The following is a 21298-nucleotide window of genomic DNA, read 5'->3' as shown; positions in this document are numbered from 1 at the left end:
TCTTTGCCTGCCAAAATAACTATGCGTCTACAAGGAGTGCGGGAAATAAAACTATCTTACGTCAAAATACATTTAATTGAGGATCAAATTTGTCACCTCTAGTATTGTACTTCCACCCTCAATAATATTGTGTTTTTTTTTTTTTTGTTTGGTTAGGCAAGTCCTCAATAATATTAAAGAAGTTTCCCTCAAATGTAATTGCAGAGAGCTGTAATGCTCGAGGATAGACATTGCAAAAAGGTATTAAATAGATAGGTATTTCACGAGATCCTAACCCTCTGCTTACAATACATTTATAGGACAAAAGAAATTACAATACATTTATTGGACAAAAGAGATAAAAAACAAGTGGATGGGTTTGCCCGATCATCCAATGACAGTAACTAGATCGAGCCAACGATTCTGTAGCACCAGGTCACCAGACTGTTCCTATGGTGCCCCAAAGCCTATGTCAAGCATAGACCATATGTGCGATTCTAACCGTAGAACCAGAGTATCCTAATCATCAAGAGAACAAAATACTGCGTTGTTTCAAATAAACAGAAACAAAGATAATAATAATAATAATAAAAAAGCATCATCCTTGGCAAACTTCATGAAATTGTCCCTCCAAGTGGTGGCCTCATGTTCACGAGCAGACACTACAATTTAAAAGGTGTGGCCTTCCGTAATTTGTAATTTTTTTTTTCGCCTTTGGATTCGATAGAGGTAGTTTTGGCTGCTTGGACCGTGCTCTGATGGAGGCATTACCATGCTCAACGTTGACAGGAAACTATTAATTACCACATAAGATGAATGATGGATGAACGTGAAATCCCTGACGTCTTAAATAGACTCAGCATGTTCAGGGAGTTTTGCTTTCTGGAGAACTGGACCTCTGAAGAATTGCATTCCTAGGCATGAGGGACATGGCGTAGCACCCTGAATATTTAACTGGAGAAGAAATTGGGATCTTACATTATCAGACCACCTCAAATGAGATCTCACTACAAAAACAAACCTAAAATGATCCTTATTACTGACCTGGAAGCAACAAAAGATAGACCTTCAGACAAAACTACTATTTATATCTCAGCTGGATTAAGAGTCCAACAAACCATTTAAGAAATAAAAGAAAGCCTCTCATGTGTTATCAGAAAAATTCATTTTATTATGCCCTGAAAATTAGAGCAGGTCATACGACATACAACATATACTTCAATATGCAAAATACTACAAGCTTCTGGTAACATTTAACCTAGAGAAATAAATATTTAGACTACCGAACATTTGCGATATATTTTCAGATTAAGTTACACTATGACTTGCAACTCTCTCCCCCTACCGGGCTAAATATTAGAGGGCCTTTGTTGCTGTCTCCACCCTCCTATAGAGCCAGCACTGAGGGGGCGCACCCACTTCTTGTACATCAACAATTGTGTCTGGACGGAAAAACAACAGAACTCAAACTGATTTACTGCACAAACCTTTGTTAGGGGATTAGCAAGGGCAAACTGTAGTTTTAAATATTATCCCTACCAAGTGCACTTTCATGCACTGTCAATTTTAAGCTTGTTCATAGAGTGAGGAAGCCCATTTCGGTCATCAATGTTATGGAGCTCAGACTCTATAGTTTTAACAATATTTGTTCCCTCAAGGTCTGATTCAGGCACATCTACATGGAAGGACCCTTGTTTGATGGGAGCAACGAATTCCTGGTGTAAGGCTTGCTGCTTGATGTAGCTGTAGAGCTGTTGATGAAAAGGATGATCTAAGGAGAAGCAGTCATCAGCTCCTGGAGAATAACGAGACGATCCAGATCCTTCTCTTCTACAGAAATGTGGAAGGGACTCATACTCCATTACCTACAATGTACCAATTAAAGGAAGTTTTTTGAGTACTTACGAGATATGAATACTACAACAGCAAAATGAGCAGAAAGCAGAAATGTGATCCACATGCGAATCAGATGCTCAGGAAGCCAATAAGTAGACAAGTTTAGCAAACTTGACTAACCCAAAAAGAAGATTAGCTTGAATACTACCCGTTTGGATTCTCACCATGGAACAGAAAGTGATGTTCAAGATAAACCCTTGTTCGTTACACAGCATAAAAGTAAAGTTCAACATAAACCCTTGTTCCTTGCACAGCATAATATGGTCAAGAAGCAAGTACAAGATCTACAAGGTTTGTCCCTTTAGAACCTCCAAAAAGTGGTTTACCATTGAGTTTAAAGAGAGTCTGACTGTTATGTCTTGGGCTGCCATAGCATAAGATTGGCAAGACAGCTAACACAAATACACCATGAGTACTGGAATGCCATTATCATCTACCACATGGTGATTAGTTTGTCAACGTCCTAGACACAGGCTAGGATGTGGGCGAGAGAAACTCAACATAGCACATTGGTCTATGAATGCTCGAATCCAATGCCAAAGCCACATTTTATCATTCTTTTTTGAAATATCGTTTGAGGTTTATTATTTTCGACTGATACTACAAATTGCTGATAATGTGCACCATAAATTGAACTTTTTATGTTTAATGGTCGACAATCAAATATAATAACAATTAGAAAATTCTATGTTGGGAAAAGTGCAGTTAAACAGGGTTTAGTTTTTGGACAATCATGTGCTGAGTTCCAGCAGACTGATTTTATTTTGCTTGCCAAATATTCCGTTTTTTGCATAGTTTCAAAAACTCTAAAAAAAATATTAAAATTGTTAATATCGGATAATTTAAAATTCTTACCTCCAATAACTCATCTCGGCCACAACCTTGCAGTACTCGCACTTTCCTTCTTGTCCTTTCTTGCAAAAGAGGCTTCACAACCTGGCCGATAAGCAAAAAGAGACACAAGTCGGAATAGAAATCAGACTAGATCTATTGCTTAAGATAGCAACTGAATATAATAATGCACGAATCTGTAGAAAAATAAAAGCATCGAAATTAGCATAATTAGAGAAGCATGAAGACTTCATATGGAAATTTCAATTCACAAGGCATGGAAAGTTACCTTCCAGCATGCGGAAAATATATATGGAGCATTGACTATATAGTAAGTTCCTGTCTTCTCTGGATAGTTTAGGTCGTCAACAGTAGATATGATGGTTAATAGCTGCAATATATTACCAAAACAAGAAAGGATATTTCAACATAACTTTTGGCACTATAAGCATGAACAACATGATTTACAAAGGATTATTATAATTAGAAAGCAACTTGTTAGCTAGGAACTAAATAAAAGAAAATTGCAATATAATGCAGCGCATAATTTCACCAACGGTAATGAAACATAAATGATAAGAAAAACTACTGAGAAAATTTTATCAGCCACAAAACTAGGAACAATTTTCATGAAATGCTGAGAAGATGTTATACAGCAATTTGATTATGTCAGAATTCATGCTGGGGTCTCAGCAGAGTAGAATATAGAAGGATTGCAATTCAACTAATTTCAACAGAATTCTGCAAAATAATCTGAATTTCAAATCTTTACTGGTTATTATTTCATTCTAAATGAAAGTACCAATAATAAACATATAATCCAACATCACATGAAAACAAAACAACAGTTCTTGTCTTCCTAAGTAAAGGATCTTAACATTAGCATCTAAAACTTGAAACCATCATAACAGATATGAGAGAAAATTTACAATTAGCACAAGTCAAACATTATTTTGGAGAATACATTTATACATAAAAATTTTAAAAATACAAAGACATACCTTTATTTGACTTAATGCAGAAAGCTTTAGCCCAGTCATATCCAAGACCTTCAGGCATGTGCCTATATGCCGCCCATACTTCTTTGTTGCAGCAGGCTAAAAGAGGAACAAGTAAATTAGAAAAAGAAACTGCAAGCGCTTAAATTATGGAGAACATATAAATGACTGCTTACCAGAACTACACGATCCCGGTACTCATTAATTTGAATGTGTGACTGCACATAGTAGTGGACCTAAATGATGCAAAATAGAGTAACTAAAAATTGGACAAAAGGATCATGATAAGTGTTAAAAGTTTATAAAGGTTTGTAGAAAATGATGTGCATATTTCAAAAAAATGCAGTTACTTGGTTTTGGTTTCAACTGAGCTTAAAAACTTTCAATTTTGGCTGTTTCACAATTTCAGGCCAAAGATAGAAAACAAAAGATATAAGAGAAAAATAGAACAAGCCTAAGAATTATATATCACACAAATGAGCATACTGTCTCACGTAATCTTTGGATTCACAATTTCATCGAGTCTGAAAAATATGAAAAGTCACACATTCTGTTAGAAAAGCACTAGGCCTACACATATATGTAGGCCTCAATGGTGTACTCACACTGTAGGCCTGCAACCAGTTGTGGTAACCCGTTTCACCAGTTAGGAGAGGTTTCTAACTAATTGGGAAGTTGGGAAGGGTTGAGTATAAGCCTCTTTCACTTCTTTTTCTTTTCTATCTTCCATCTTCTGGAACCTTGGCCTTTCTGTGAGCTCATCATGTCAATGAATATAAGCCTCTTTCACTTCTTTCTCTTTTCTATCTTCCATCTTCTGAAACCTTGGCCTTCCTGTGTGCTTATCAGGTCAATACTTGACCTGTGAAGGCCAATTTGTCGCTATATGCACAGGGAGGGGTGCTGCTCCCGCCGCACCCCCCCCCCCCCCCCCCCACAAAGCTTTTCTGGAAAATAAATCATAGAGAGGTGAAATTCATTCTATTCCTCTATTTCAATGCCTCTGCTGACCAAAAAGTGATACATGTAACAGTTGAAATACGATGGGGACTTGCAGCATGCTTAGGGAGATGGTCGCAGCTCCAACTTTGAGTTTTCTTTGGGTTTCTGATACAAAATTCCAAGAGGCAAAGATAGCAGCAGCAGCAAATTTTAACAAATTACAGTCTGGTGTCTTCAAATTGACAGTCTGTCAAAAGGTAACCTATAAGGTCCTTGTATGCTCATGCACTTCAGTGAAATGCAGCTCGTGCACTTCAGTGAAATGCATCCAATCCAAATTAAGTTAATTGGTTTTGATAATTTAGTTCATCCATAGAATTCTAACTCTTCAATCAGTAAATCTGTGATCTCATCAAACTTTTATTTGTTGGATCATTTAGAGAATGAAGTGTTTTAATCACAAATCTTGCAGTGAATTCAAGGTTCTCCAACTTCTTTTGTATCATGGGAACGTGATGACAGAATAGGACCTTGCTTTAGCAGATACATTTTCACACTTGCTTTTGCTTTTGCTTTGTTTTCACTAAACATCTGAACCTATAGTTCCAGAATTGAATCATGACTGTTTTTTCAGATGCCTTCCTCCATCTCAAGCCAATTCTTACATCTAACTTGCTTAAGAAAAATAGCAGCAATAATCCCTCTGTAAGTTTCTATTAATTCCTATAGCATTAAATATAGCATCTTTAATTTTTGACAATCAAAGTTATGATACTCATTTCATTGATTAACTTCTCTGATCTTCATAACTTTTCTGATCTTAATGCTCGAGCAAGATATCTTTAACTTTTGCCAATCAAAGTTATGATACTCATTTCATTGATTACCTTCTCTGATCTTCGTACTCAAGACAAGAGCAAGACTGCCCATCAGAAGGCTGGTGCTGATGGCAGTGAAAGAGAAGCTGATGCCAGTGATCCACCAGAAAAAAGAGCTGGATCAACAAGGAAAGCCATCAGAACTCCTCTCCTAACTTTTTGCTGAAAACATCTAATGTGACCCCTTCCTGGACAAAGAAACTTCTTCCAACCAGGGAAGGTCATTACCCTGACAGGTGGCAAGCCTACAGCATGAGTAGGCTTATCATTCATCTTTCCTTTTTAACCCAATGAAAATGTTAAAAAAATAAAATACATTTTATTGTTCAATAACATAACTTCTGTGACTATAGAACTATTGTCAACTTGATATAACAATTATTATTATATCAAGTACCTAGTACCAACATAACTCATAATTAGCAAAACATATAAAGACTACAACTAGATATATCTTATCTAAATTCCAAATAACAATTATGTAAAAAACCAGCAAACCTGAGATTAAATGGTGCTATACACTATCCAGTGGGCTCAATCTATACAATAGGCATCTTTTCTCCTCTTTACCCTGAAATAGTCTCTCAAAGACCCACAAAAAACCTTTTATACCTTTTAAAAAACAATTTTTTTAGTGACTTTTTCAAGCCAAAGTACCAACTTCTCGAAATTTTCTTAAAAATTTTCCAAATCTATGTATAATGCTAATGATGAAGGTAAATTTATCATCCATGACTAAGCAAACCCTCTCTTGCAATTAACTAGTCAAAAGCAACTGTTTGTAGCAATTGCATGGAAACATCATAAGTTCGTCATGCTTAATCACATCCACTAAGGTCTAGATAATTTTATGACTTGATAAGTAAATATTTCCCTATACAGCATGCTTCTTTAAAGGAAAAAAAAAAGTTAGTTTTGGGTGTAATTAGCTATAGAGGTTCTCGAGAAATTATATCCCTCTCAACTATTGTATGCAATTCATGAGACATATTTTGACACCTAAATTAACTTGTCTATTGATATAAATTGAAAGGACACACATATTAGTGCACATACCATACCTAGAAATAGATTTTGATGTGTTGTCAAATATTACATATTGTAGTCTGGGTAACCTGCCCGTCCTTATTAGTGTCCAGAACAAACACCCATAATAGTACCAAGCAACATGTCTTAGGGCAGTCATGTCTACATAATCAAATGCTTTGTCAATACAACAAACAACAAATAATAAAACATATTATGAAAGAAGTTCTTGTTTACAGTGAAACTCCTTTTCACTGCCATGCAGGAGCATATATATGAGGCTTAAAGAATGGAGATCGGAATGTTATAATCAATATAGGAATGTGTGTCATAGATCTAAATTTCTTATTGGTGTATTTATCTTCACTATCTAAAACATGACATTTTCTTTCATATTTTTACCTAATTATGCTACCAATTTTCTGTTCCATCGTAGAGATTTTTTTCTGAAAAAATATATATAATGTTAAATAGGCAACGTTTCATAAATAAAACCCTTTTGCTGCAGTTGCTGTTTCCAACTTTTCATTAAGAACTGGCAACCAAATTTGCGAAGGATAATAAAATGAGAAAGTATAGCACAAGAACCAAACAGAAACAACTCATATAAGCATTGGATATGGAAACTAGCAAGGGTATTCACCATGATGAATAACCTTATGAAGTACATGAGAGGCAAATACTATGGCCTAAGTTACGTCAAAAGTCTTGATAATGCAGTTGGTTAGATATGGCAGAAGAAATGATACCAGTAACAATATGGGGTGCCATAGAAAAAATACAGCTCAAGATAAATAAACCTAAAAAGACTACCTGCCTATCATTTTACATACACACATGATAAGCAATACCTTCATTCTAATTTTACTGGACATGGCAACAGTATAGCAACCATGTTGGTAACTATGCATCAAATATGTGTCAAGTAAAACAATGACACAAGAACAATGACAAAACTGCAGCACATTAAAGATAGCATGCTTGAGACATCGCTGTCATCACTGCAGTTCTCTTAGTACTATGTAGTCATCAGGAAACTAGTGATCAACAGAACCAAAAACACTATAATGCTTACAGATGCTTTATCAAAGGTGCTGTGTCCAACACCAATTGCAATCACTGGAAGCCCCTGTCAAAAAGTAAGCACAATGATAAAAAGTTTCTAGGATATCTTATTATAACTATATTTACTATTCTAATATTATGATATTTCTTCAGAGCAAATAAATATGATACCAGCAGAATAGGCATTAGTAGCTAGTTTAACCAACATATCTAATTATTTTGTCATCTACTTATAGGGAAAAAGACTGATTTCAATTTGGCATGAATATTTTATAAACAAAGTTGTAAGCAGATATTATGAAGCAATAAAGCATAAATTTATAAAGAAACCAGCTTCCAAGATAGTTTTGAATGGTAACGATAAATTAATTCCAAACTAAAAATACTGAAAATATCACCCCGACATAACTAATTTAGTCCTTTACACCTTCCAAAGCTATGTATAGCAACCAATGGAAGGTTGGCGGAAAGGGTCAAAGACCAAAGCCTCATAACTGTCCCAGTGGAACAGTCTATATGTAGTATGGCTCACTATACATGCCACCTTGTTTAATCCAAAAGCATATAATGCAATCTGATGCGGGAGCATTAAAAATCCAGAAGTCCAAACTTTGCTATTTTATTTGGTTTAGAAATTGCTTAGGTCTGATTTATGTATATTATTTCTGTAATTGATGTGTTTTAGATACGAAAGTATTTAAGAGTTACCAATCATGCCACTGTAGCATGAACAGCATGCAGTACACTAATCATGATCCTTTAGGAATCCTAACAAGAGTCAAATAGGCTGGAAGTTAATTGGATTTTAAAGGGATTTCTTTCTGTAATTTATAAGAGTCCTGGATGACTCAAACTACGAGATCAGTTGAGATTATAAAGGGTCCCAAAAGAGTCAACAAAAAGAGCATTGTATACAGAATTTTTTTACGAATGAAAGAAAAACTTCTTTGGGGCCTGGTTCAGCTACCTCTCTCCCCTTTCTTTTCCATATCTTTTATCACTTTCTGTATTACCTCTATTCTTTCCTTTATTTATCTTGTTCAATTCACAATTTACTGATGATACTATTTAATTGGTCATCAGATTTGATTCAATAAACTTTATCACTGTTTAATCTCCTGGGTTTAAATATATCAATATTTTCCCCCTAAATTCCACTACAAATTTTGCTATTATGATAAAATTAGTTTCTTACGTTGTGTTTATTTCTATAATTATTATTTGCTGAAATCTGATTGTAACTCTACAACTGAGTTTTCAATCAAGCCTTAAAATCTGTTAGAGACCTCTTTCAACCATCTTCCCTCACTTCAAAATCCTAAATAATATGTTCATTTTTGATCTACTGTTGCCTAAATTCAATTTTATTACCTGCTATCCTGTTATCAGGACTTGAACTGCAAGCAATAAAGCTGATTTTAAACCCCAAGCTCTCTATACCCTAGGGTCCCCTCATGCAATACAGGACATCCCAATTTGGTCCAGTAATTTGCTATCAGAGCTTAAGAGTCCTACTTTATTCTTCCATTCTTTCTCGATCCCTTTCAGTTCTCATCATTTCTTCCCCTTTAATCATGTTATCATATGGGGAGATGAGTTTCAGACTTGATGATCTCCATGAGAATGTCAACTATGATAAGATCATTTGCCAGATGGACAATAAATTGGCATCTGTCAACAATGATGTGATGTCAATGCAGGCGATACTGTAAGCAATTGCAGCAGCTAAAAGCTCCCTGAGGTTGAACTACAGATCAAAGATCTTAAAGGTGAAGAAACCAAAGAACTGATGCTTGAAAAGCCTGTAATTGATGCTTTATCATGTGAATAGTCTATGATTGAGGAACTGTCATGCAACAAGGCCATCATCAAAGATAATGTTAATTGAGAATCCATAACTTGATGATCTTTTGGACTTCTCAAGGGCAAAATATCAAAATGATGAAGATGCAAGTGAGAAGCATATACAGCAAGATCAAGTTACTAATCTAAGTCAGTGATCAACATCAAGCTATATGAAGATCCATTCCCTATTGTTTTGTTGGTTCCTCGAAGATCGCCATAAACAACACCTTGTTGCTTATAAAACAACGTATATCAAAACAACTAATGAACAATCTAATTGCAAGAGAACTTTATGTGGGCCTCCGTCATCGAATCATAAAGACTCAATGGAGGATCAAGCTTCTGGAAAAAGATCTCAGGGGTGAGATCCACACAGTGGAAGCAAATAATGCAGGAGCATTAAAAATCCAACATTCCAAACTTTTCTATTTTATTTGGTTAAGAAATTGTTTAGGTCTAATTTATGTATTTTATTTTTACAATGGATGTGTTTTAGATAGAAAAGTATCTAGGAGTTATTATTCGCGCTAATGCAGTGTGAACAGTAGCGCTCCAGATATCATGATCTTTTAGGAGTCTTACCAAGAGACAAATAAGTGGCAGTTAATGGGATTTTAAGGGGATTTCTTCCTATAATTTGTATTGAGTCCTAGACGACTCAAATGGTTGAAATTATAAAGGGTCCAAAACATGGTCTGCCGAACCAGACCGTACCGGCCGGTTCGGCCCGATACGGATCAGTTCGGTTTGGAACTGGTACCCGGACAGTGTGGAAACCGGTTCCAGCCGTTTTCGAGCTGGTACTAACCGGTACGCATGCGTACTGGCTGCGTACCGGCCTCGTACTGGCCCATACCGGCCGGTTCGCACCAGTACCGATTTTCTTTTTTAACCACAGCGTGCGCGCTGTGGTGTCAGAGTGCGTGGCCCGAAAGGACCACGCTTTCCCTCGGGATAGAGTGCCCTGCGCGTTTCCGTGCGCGGTGCAGGGCGCTCTTCCGCGCGCGGTTCCACCTCGCACGAGCACAATTCCCCGTGTCGGGAACCACCCCGTGCAAAGTTCCTCCGCCCGCAGGGGTCATAAATGCCACAGAGTGACATTTAATGCCACTATGTGGCCAGTTTTTATCCACACGTCCGCACGCGGACTGGAACCGAAAAAAAAAGGAGGCACGAGATCGGTACGTACCGGACCGATTCTGGCAAAGTGGCATTTAATGCCACTTTGTGGCCAGTTTTTATCCACGCGTCCGCGCGCAGACGGAAACCGAAAAAAAAAGGAGGCACGAGAATGGTACGAACCGATTTCGAACCAGTCCGGTAGGCGATCGGTACGCCTACCGGCACCGGTTCAACCTACCTTGGTCCAAAATAAGGCTCGCCGTACCAGTACCGGACCCCGTACTGGTGACACACTAGCATAGTGTCGGTACAATACAGAGTTTTTTTTGATGTACCAAGAGTCGGTACACCACTCGTACCAAGAGTCGGTACGCCACCCATACCGGTACCAGTACCAAACCGGTATGGTACGGTACGTCCGGTACCGTACGGTACGGTATGGCACATTGTGGTCCAAAAAGAGTCATCGAAAAGAGCATTATATGCAGAATTTTTTTATGAATGAAAGAAAAGTTTCTATGGAGCCTGGTTCGGATACCCTTCTCTCCCCTTTCTTTTCTATATCGTTCCTTTCTTTCTCTATTACCTCTATTCTCTCCATTAACTCTGCTCTTCATCTCTATTCATTTTATTCTATTTACAAGCTACTGCCCATGTTATCTAATTGGTCATCAGGTATGAGTCAGTAAACTTCATCTTTGCTTTATAAACTTCTAGGTTGAATTATATCAATCTTTTCCCACTAAATTTTATTATGGATTCTGTATTATCGATTGCTAAATTCAGTTTGTCATGTTCTGTTTATGTCTGCAATTATTATTTGCTGAAACCTGATTGTAACAGTACAACCAAGTTTTCAACCGAGGCTTAAATATGTTAGGAACCTCTTTCTACATCTTCCCTCACTTCAAAACCCTAAACAACATCTTTACTTTGATCTATCATTGCCTTAAATTCAATTTTATTACTGGTTGTCCTGTTCTCAGGATTTTAAACCCTAAGCTATCTAATCCCTAGCGTCCACTCGCACAACGCAGGTCATTCCCAATTTGGCTTTGCATCCCAATCTCTACAAAAAGCCAACTCAATAAAATATACCAAAAGGAGGGGGAAATGCTTGATCAGGTTAAGAACACTATATAATCCTAAACTTCAATAGGAAAAACAAAATAAATAAAAATATTAACTACAGATAAATATGCAGTTATGGAAGAGATAGATATACTTTATCATTTATGTCTATATAAGACATTAGTAAGAAATATATTTATTTAAAATGTAGAGCACCTTAAAATCTTTCAGACCAATCTAATTCAAAAACAACCCAACGAAAAGTCAAAAGTTCAATATATATGAACCTATGAACAGCCCTATATGACCAAAAGGGAATGATAAAGCATCAGCTTTTGATTAATAAAGTCTAACAACGAAGTGTTATGACAATTAGCTGTTAAAAATACAACTAAAGACCACTAAAAATAATAAACAACAAGTAACATGGTAGCTTACATAGTAGGTTTTGAATGTCCATGATTTTTTATTAAAAACAAGTGCCTATATCTTTTATTTAAAGAACATTTATGAAAAATCAATGTATTTTAAACATGTGTAGCATGCCAAGGTCTGCTATTGAGTCGAGCTAAACCCATCCTTAAGCTATTTTATCCCAATAGTCTAGCTTGAGTTGAGCCCAGCTACTTGTCAAAATTGGCTCTTGAGTCACTCAGATGAGCGAGCTCTCAAAGTCATGCCAAAATTTAGCCTAAATTAACACTTGTTTTCATGACCTGACTATTGTTCAAGATTGGCTGACTTATTAGCCAGGCACAAAATGTGCCTTGAGCTCGTCTCACTTTCTAATCCAATAAACATGGAAAAGCTAATTAGTGAGCCAAAATCATGATGTCCATAAATAGCGCAATCCATTTGCATCCCTAATCATGCATGGTAAAAAAGGATAGGTCAGGGATGGGCAACTCCTAGCTGATCTGATAACACCTTTCACATGCTTACAGTCATACACTCAATAAAGCTTGACCCAATACTTTTTAACACACATTAAAAAGAAAATGACACAAGACTAACCAATTTGAATAAATTCATGTAGGTTTCGTCTATCCTAAGGCATTTCCATCCTACCATATATATGCATATGCGTTTCTATATTCAGTAGCAGAAATCTTCCACCTGCTTCAAATCTATGCGGAAACCCACTTCCTAAACATGACATAAGCAGCATTCGTTGTACTAGCGCCTTCTTTTGAAGCTAAATAGAGGCTCGAAAGACGGAGTACGTCCGAAGTCGTTGGCTGCCCGCTTTAGTCCACTCAGCCATCACTCCCCATCCCCATTTAAGAATGGAAAATTTTTATGTGATGTGACACGTGAAGTAAAGATTGATAAAAACTCTCCTCTTATGGATAGGACTAACAAAGAACAGAGTTCTTTTTGTATCACTTTGTTGTCCCTTTTTTGATCGATTTCTTTTTATTATATAAATTTTATTTCCATTTTTTTAATGGGAGTAGATTAAATCTAGTAATTTAATTTGATAATTTTGAAATTTCTTGGTTAAAAGCACGGAATGTATTTGCACCGTCAACATCTTCAAATAAATTTTTAAGAGACCTACTTCTACATAACCGCACCCAAATCTACTCTTGCACCTACTTCTGGCAACTAATTTCCAATCCTATGCATATAACCTCTCCCCTTGACATATCATAAACAAGTCTCTCTCCTCCCCAACCCTACGCCAAAAACAATGCTAGTTCAGTTTTGCTATTTGTGCTACCCTTTTGATCTCTGGAAAGAGGTCACACCCTGGACTCTTAGATCCAACCCTAAGTTACTAGTTCCCTCTCCCCATTCTAGAAATGCCAAAAATTAAGAAGCACTACCTTATCAAAAACAAAGACAGAAAAAAATTGTCTTTTTCATTTTTTTTTTTTTAACAAACAGCATCTAGCTTGTAATATAGGTAAGGAAATAAAGAGCAATATAGAGCCTCTGTAAGTAGCAACTGAAAAGTCTTTATGCTTCACTATAAAAGACGAGAGAGAGAGAGAGAGAGAGAGAGAAGCAACATGTGAACAACCATCATCATCTCTCTCTATCTCTAACAACAACTATAATTTTACTGATCTTTAGCATGTAGAACATAAAGAGGAAAGGAGGCACATGAATTAAAAGAGGAAGCATTTGTCCTGCTTTGGATTGTATTTTGATGAAAAAGAGGGTGCCTTAGTCCTATTCTAGAGTATAGCATAATATAGTGTACATGTTCCAATCTAGAATGAATCATTCTGATCAAGGAGAGAATATGTACCAAAATATAATGCAACCCACCCACCCACCCACCCACCCCCCCCAATAAAAAAAAAAAGAAAAAAGAAAATAAATAAATAATTGCAAAGTAATCCCTGATCCTGAAACCAGCATAGGCATTTCATGCGTTAGAAAGTTCATTGATCACGATACAATAAAGGTTTGCAGATATAAGGCTATCCAAGTATCAAAAAAACAATATTGAAATGTAATAACAGAACAAGAATAAAGGAACATGGTTACTGTTATAAATACAGGATGGATAGTTGTACCTCCTTTGAATATCCAGACAATCCTATGAGCTGTGAATCGCGTATTGCTCTATATAGGTCTGCTGGAATTATGGGTTTCTGCATTAAGACCGTCACATTAGAAATGTGATTCTCATATTTGACAAATTTGACAATTAAACACCCTTGGAAGGACAGACAATTAGCCTCATTTTAACTGAGAGCCATCGGATAAATTTTTCAGTTGTAGAGTACGACATAAGCAAGTATGTTAACTTCTGGATTTGCATCATAGTAATTCTGGAATCTATGGAAACCAGAGCTAACATGCAGTTATTGGTCCATTTCAATTATAGAATTGACAGGAAAAGAACCTTATTTGAAATTAGATATTACAACTGCCAAATTTGCAAAACTCAGAGGGATATAAGCTCTCCTTAAAAACTTTTCTTAATCAACTTTTTTATAGATATCAGGCTTAAATATGCTGAGAAGATGATTTATATCAAAATATTAATATTTCAACCACAAAGGATTTTACATTAAGGGGGAAATACTCACAGACAAAATGTTGTCAATCCTGTTTTGAATTCTCCAATTCAAGGAATCCACCAACTGCAACAGGGATAAGCATCTTAAATCAAAGAAATAAATGATATATATCTACTCATGTGCTAAAACCAGAATTTCGATAAAGGTAACTGAAATGCAGTCTTACCATTTTATGAGCTTTACCGACATTCCACTCTCTTGCTTTGAGAAAGCGCACGAAAGTTTCATTTGGATATCCCTGGTGCATGTTCTGCAAATGAAGCAAAGGTAAGGAGCCATGCCTTCGTCTAATCAACTAGCATGACCTTTTTCCCTTAATCAATAAGGGCTGCAAGTCATTATCATACAGACTCTCATATGACCAAAACTGCAACAGAGCCATAAATTCCCTTGCAGTCCCAGAACAATACCCAACCAGTCCAGAGTCTCAAGGACAGACAACTCCCGCATTAAGCAATTGGAGGAAAAGCCCCATAATAAAGTAGGAATACAAGAAGTACCATGACAAATCAAATGACTGTCTATAGCTACTTATCAATGCCTTGTGCATGACCACCGACCATGAGAAGATAGCAGTATAATGAGAAGTGTTATGCCCCTAGACTTTGACACACATATGAAGATGACTCCACAAGACCCCACTAAACCAAGTTGTACCAGACTGTACTAAACATGGTATGCCATACCATACCGGATGGTATTGGACGTACCGTACCATACCGGTTCGGTACCGGAGACGTACCGACACTCGGTACGCCAAAAAAACTGTATACCATACCATACCAATACTATGCTGGTGTGGCACCGGTACGAAGGCCGGTATCGAGACAGCGAACCTTGGTACTAAATATATCCTTTCCTTAGACAAAAGCCAACCTCGCATTGCCTTTTTCTCCCATCCATCTCCTTCCATAGGCCAGTAATAGTGGACCATTGAAAACTGTCAGATCATTCCTGAATTTCAAAAGTTACAAATTCATATACCCACAAGGCCTTAATAAATAGCTCAATTTCGCTTCTTGATAACATAATTAACAAAAATATTCAAATTCTTCTTAACAAATTGTTTGGCATATGCTGATTTTCCAAGCCCCATGTTAGGAGTCCATATGAGGGATCAGATAATATTATCATGGAATTTATATATCAATCATTTATATTGATAACTATCAATCTTCATCATTGGTGACGCTTCTTCTCCCCATGCTATTTGTGTGCTAATAAACCTCAAGCTCTTTCACCTTTCGGGCATCTAGCATATATTTCAATACCTCTCAATATCTTCTAAATTTTGTTAGCATAAATTACATTGTGCATAAAACAAGACCAGTTTCCTAGTAAACCAACATCTAGACATACACATGGTAGTAGAACATGCATCTACTTTCCAATTACATGAAATACAGTGAAAGTATGGTTTGAGAAATCATTCCAAGTGCTACAACATCATTTTCTGTTCCTCCTGCATGAAGAAGCCGAGGAGCCATGTGATCTTTTTCTTGAATAAAGTTCAAAAACTTCAAGATATAAAATTAGTTTATTAATTCACACAGATGTTCCTACATGTTCAAATTTCTCAAACCATTAAAAAAGGTCAACCCAATGCATGCGGCTCCACCACTACGGGTCTGAGGAGGGTCAACGTATACATTCTTACCCTTGTGTGTGGATAAGCTATTTCCATATTACACCCAGGTCATAATGGAGCAACCTTACTATCTCATCAAGGCCCGCCTTAGCAAATTTAAACACCGTTACAGAATTAAAATTATAATGAAGCCAGCAAAACACAACAAAAGTAGGTGTTAGTGGATGCTTCCAAACTTCCAGCCAGTAAAGTTACCCCACCAGTTACTGTACAAAACAATACCAAGGGAAAAACTACCAAAATGAAAATCCAATGCTTGGCATCCTCATTATCTTAAATATGATTAGCAATGCCACCAGTATATCGAAAACCTTAGACAAATCCAGAACAATGTCTTCATCTCAGCCACAATCCAGGTTTGTATCCATATTGGAAAACTCCCCAATGCAACATAAAGAAAATCTTGACCCCTATAACCTCAGCCAATATTAAACCAATAAATTCTGAGATACTGGTTGATATGGTATAAACATATCAGCCAATATATTTCAAACAACTTTTCACTTCCTTAAATAACTTTTCAATTAATAAATTTCAAAATAGTTGTTAATCTTGGATTTACCAATATTGGCCGAGAACTCCAAAGGTCTTCGATCTTTCCCTTTTCCGTTTTCCATTTCAACCAAGGTAAACCGAGATCTTAGTTCATCCCAGTTTCAATCACCCACCTCGATGACCAATATCTTGGGTTTTAAAAACTTGATACAGAACCACTCCTTACTGATATAAATTTGTAAGCTTAAGCTTGACCAAAAGGCAATATAAAAATTGGCTAAGATACATTAGATGTCAAACAGCATACCGTAACCGTGGATCATTTACATTCTGATCTAACATAATATGAGGACGAAGAAGCAGCAGTTTCCTAAGTCATCAAGTACAATTTTATAACAGCATCAAGCATACAACAAGGAAATTATATCAAACCACAATATGTCAAAAAATATCATGCAAAAATCCACCAGAATGACAAAAGCAACTGAACTCCAACGGTTTGTATGTCGCATAACCAATGTGACAACCAACACTGCCAGCATATCCAGATGCTGCATTGACTTGAAGACAAATTAGAATCTCTCGTCTCAGTTGAAATCAGAAGCCCATCATTCCCCACTCTGAATTCCAGAACTCCGTAATGCTTTCTGTTCGAGATCTCACCAAGATACAACTTTCTCCCTTCAAAACCACGACAACTGGCAACAGCTGCAATACTTCATGCCAGCAAACCCTAATTCCCATCATTGCACCACTCAATTGTGATGCATGATCCTAATCTTAGCAGAAATCACAAAGACGGAACTCATAAAAATCCAATTCAAACTAAAACACTATACAAAGAACTGCAGTCAACCAAGTCAATCTACTGTCCTATTTATTAATTAGATCAGGAAACAAGTATTGCTTCCAAGCAGTACTAACAACTGAAACTCAAAAACATTATGACAAGAATCAGGATCCGATTACAGCTTTTACGATTGCCTGAACCCAAAAACCTGATCAAAATCTAAACTTTAACCCGTATTTAGATACAAGAAAGTCCAGATCCGTCAAATATACGAAAATAGAGCAAGAAAGGCACGGATCTACAGATCCACAGTGATCCTAACCTGAAATGTGCTCTTCAGCGACTCCTCCACTGCAAGAATTCAACGAAGAAAGGATCAATGTTGCTATGAAGAACAGAAACCGAGCCAAACTTGGAAAGAGCTCAAAAAACCCCAAAGAGATGCGACAATGGGAGGAGAGAGGGCGAACCTTGGTCCATGAGCGCAGCGAGCTGCTTGATCGCGTCCTGGGAGGCCATCCCCATTCTCCCGGCGGCCGATCCGCAGAGGAAACGAGAACCAAATCTACCACTAGCGCTATTTTTCAGCGTTAGAGTTAAGGTTAGGGCCGGGAGGATGAAGGCTGCAGTCAAGAAAGGCGGGCCGCCGAGAGGTCACCGTCCTCCTCCTCTCAGTTTCAAGCCGCTCAAGCTCCATCTTGAAAGGGGAGAGTTGAATAAATAAATATTTTAAATAAAGAAAGGATAAAATGGTAAAATCGAATTGATTTTTAAAATAAAATATTTGACTAGCTACTTTTGAATATTTTATTTCTATCGGTTTTTTTTTTTTTTTTTTTGGTGATTTGATAAATATAAGGGGTCCGAATATAAAACCTGACACCCGGATTATGTATGACGGCAGGGAGGGTTCGTTCTTGTGTGGGGCCCGCTCTATTAAGACGTGGCAGAAAACAGAAACTTGTTTGCCGTGCTGTGTGTTGGAGGTGTACTATTCGATCGTGTCTTTGCCCGGTGCGTAATTGACCAAGTAGAGGCCCGTGGTTGGAGCCCAAAACGGGACGGTGACTCATTGGGTGCACCACCTGGCGCGCATACAGCTACTGATTTATTTATTTTTTTTATATGATGCTTCAAAATAAATGTTGGATGAATAAGAATTACAGGTTACAGCCATAACTGTGATTGGCTGCATGCACCGCGCCTATGGTGGAAAGCACTAATTTCTCGGATGCAAAAAATGAGTAAGCAAGGATGTAAAGTTGGGATTGCATTTTATTATTATATTAATTGTTTTAGCCAATTTAGGTTTACATCTTTGGTGGATCCACCAGGACACTCGAATTAACCTATTATTTGGATCTAGTTATATGGATATATAGATAATCTAGATTAGATTTCGAATAAAAATCTCAATTGAATGGCACATTAAGTTAAGTATTAATTAATGTTTTAATATAACTCGCATAGTTGCTCTTCCTTTCTTTTTTTCCTAAAATATTATAGAAAGAAATAGATGACAGCAAGGAGATGAGGCAAAAATAGTCATGGTAAGAAATATATGGTGGAAATTGCTAAAACATTACGATGAAGTTGTCATAGACCTAAGGCAAGTGCAACTTTAGCGGTGGTGTAAGGCAATGCGGTGGAGGAAGGGAGATGATGAAACATACAAGCTTGATGGTTGAAAGAAAGTGGGGAGAGGGGAAAGTTAATAAGTAATGATCAATCCCCTAGCCAACCAACCCAAGTCTTTCTGGTCAATCAATATTTTTTTCTTAATTATTTAATCTTTTCCGCTTAAGGATTTCAGCATACAAATGGTTTCTGACGTAAAAGCATGAATGAGGTGGTGGAAAAGGCTTCAAACATGATAACAGAATTAGGACAACACGTTGGAAACGCACGGGGCATTGTTTAGGAACCCACTGAAAAAAAAGTAAGCCAACATCATTATTTTTAATGCTCTCTCATCCTTTCACTAGAGCATGCCTGAATATCAACTATGCACTGTATAGATCTTAGATACTTATACCAAAAAAAAAAAATTAAATAATATTTTCTGGCTAGCATTTTTAGATGAAGATCTGAATTGTTACAAATAGTAGCAGAGCGAATATAGTCCATGGCTCATGTGGACTAAGAAACGCTATAGTATAGGCCTATTGAGGCTGACCACGAGCCGATCGTAGTGCTTGTGATTAGATTCGAATTTTTAACCAAGGCTTAAACGAGAGAAGTATGTGAGGATCCATATGAGCGTGTGTTTAGTTTCATATCGACTATGCACTAGGTAGATCTTAGGTATTTATATAGGACCAAAAATAATCTCTCTTGACTAGCCTTTCTTAGATGAGAACCTTATATTGTTTTTAACTTTGCAAAAATAAAATACAACTTCTTTTGTAACTGGAGTCATCCCACACACCCCCTCTTTTTCCCCATGGATTTCAAACCAAAAGTTAGATGGGGCCTAGGAAAATGCTATGACATCGACACACGAATGGTGAATCATGCAGTGCACTTTGCTCCCAACCACATGATAGAAACTTCGAGGCACATGTGGTCACAACATTTTATAATTGGAAGATCCCTATTAGAGTTGGGCAACGGGCCGTGCCGGGCCGGCCCGGCCCAGGCCCACCGGGCTCGAGGATTAAACGGGCCGTGCCTGACCCGGCCCGCTTATGAAGCGGGCCGTGCCAGGCACGGCCCGTTCAGCACGGAACGCCAGCCCGGCCCGGCCCCAGGCCCGTCTATTGGCGGGCCGGGCCGGGCACGGCACGCCACGGGCCGTGCCAGGCACGGCCCGTAACGGGCGCAAACGGGCCGTGCCAGGCACGGCCCGCAACGGCTCCAAACCACACGGGCTCGCAATTGGGGTCGGGAGGGGAGAAGAGGGATTGGGGGGCGGAGAAGGGGACGAGGGGGGTGGAGGTGGAAAGGACGGAAGAGGGGGAGGAGAGGAGACCGTGAAGGGCGATGTTCCGGACGACGGCAGCGAGGAGGAGGAGATAGCTCTGGGCGGCGTGGGTGCGCTCGGCCTGGGCGAGCACCCAGAGGTGTCCGGCGACGTCGGAGAGGAGGAGGGGATTGGCACGCTCGAGCTCGCGGAGGGACTCGCAGGCGAGGGCGCGGGAGAGGCGGTCGGGGCCGTGGTTGGGGCGGTTGGCGACGGCGAGGAGGACCTCGGTGAGGGACTCGAGGTGGGAGGCGGCGGAGGGGGGAGGGGAGAGGGGAGGGCGGCGACGGCGGTGGCGGAGAGGATGGCCTGGTCGAGGACGGCGGCGGCGTCGGGGGATGGGGATTGGAGGAGGGCGCGGAGGGCGTCAAGGAGTGGGGGGAGGGCCGCGGCGGGGGACGGGAGGGGGAGGAGGGGGAACGAGTCCTCGAGGAAGATGAGGAGGTGGGGCTTGAGGGCGGAGGGGAAGTCGCGGCGGAGGAGGGCGTGGAGGGCGAGATCGAGGAGGGCCGTGCCGTGCTTGGCCCGCGGGCCTAGAGCGGGCCGTGCCGGCCCAGGCCCGAAGCGGGCCGTGCCGGGCTCGGCCCGCGGGCCAGTACCCTGTGACCCAGCACGGCCCTCTCAAATGGGCCGTGCCCGGCACGGCCCGGCACTGTAGCTAGCGGGCCGTGCCTGGCACGGCCCGCTTCGTGCCGGGCCGCCCACGGTCCGG

The 21298-nt window shown here is 38.8% G+C and overlaps 1 protein-coding gene across 1 annotated transcript; it reads right to left on the bottom strand.

Moving 5' to 3' along the window:
* Positions 1-1127: 1127 nt before the first annotated feature.
* Positions 1128-18329, bottom strand: LOC103712851 (phosphatidylinositol/phosphatidylcholine transfer protein SFH9-like). The gene is made up of 11 exons (XM_008799533.5): positions 18095-18329; positions 17947-17975; positions 14858-14941; positions 14701-14754; positions 14182-14259; positions 7626-7679; positions 3881-3940; positions 3708-3803; positions 2996-3097; positions 2731-2811; positions 1128-1844 (listed from the first exon to the last, which is right to left on the bottom strand). Exons 1-11 carry the CDS (start codon positions 18147-18149, stop codon positions 1530-1532), a joined length of 1008 nt encoding a protein of 335 aa, XP_008797755.1. The 5' UTR covers positions 18150-18329; the 3' UTR covers positions 1128-1529.
* Between the last annotated feature and the right edge of the window lie 2969 nt (positions 18330-21298).

Source organism: Phoenix dactylifera, chromosome 2, assembly GCF_051530095.1.
Source record: "Phoenix dactylifera cultivar Ajwa chromosome 2, Ajwa_hap1_PhDact_Kaust_v1.1, whole genome shotgun sequence".
NCBI lineage: Eukaryota > Viridiplantae > Streptophyta > Magnoliopsida > Arecales > Arecaceae > Phoenix > Phoenix dactylifera.
The sequence above is the reverse complement of the archived record's forward strand: the minus strand, read 5'-3'. Positions and strand labels throughout refer to the sequence as shown.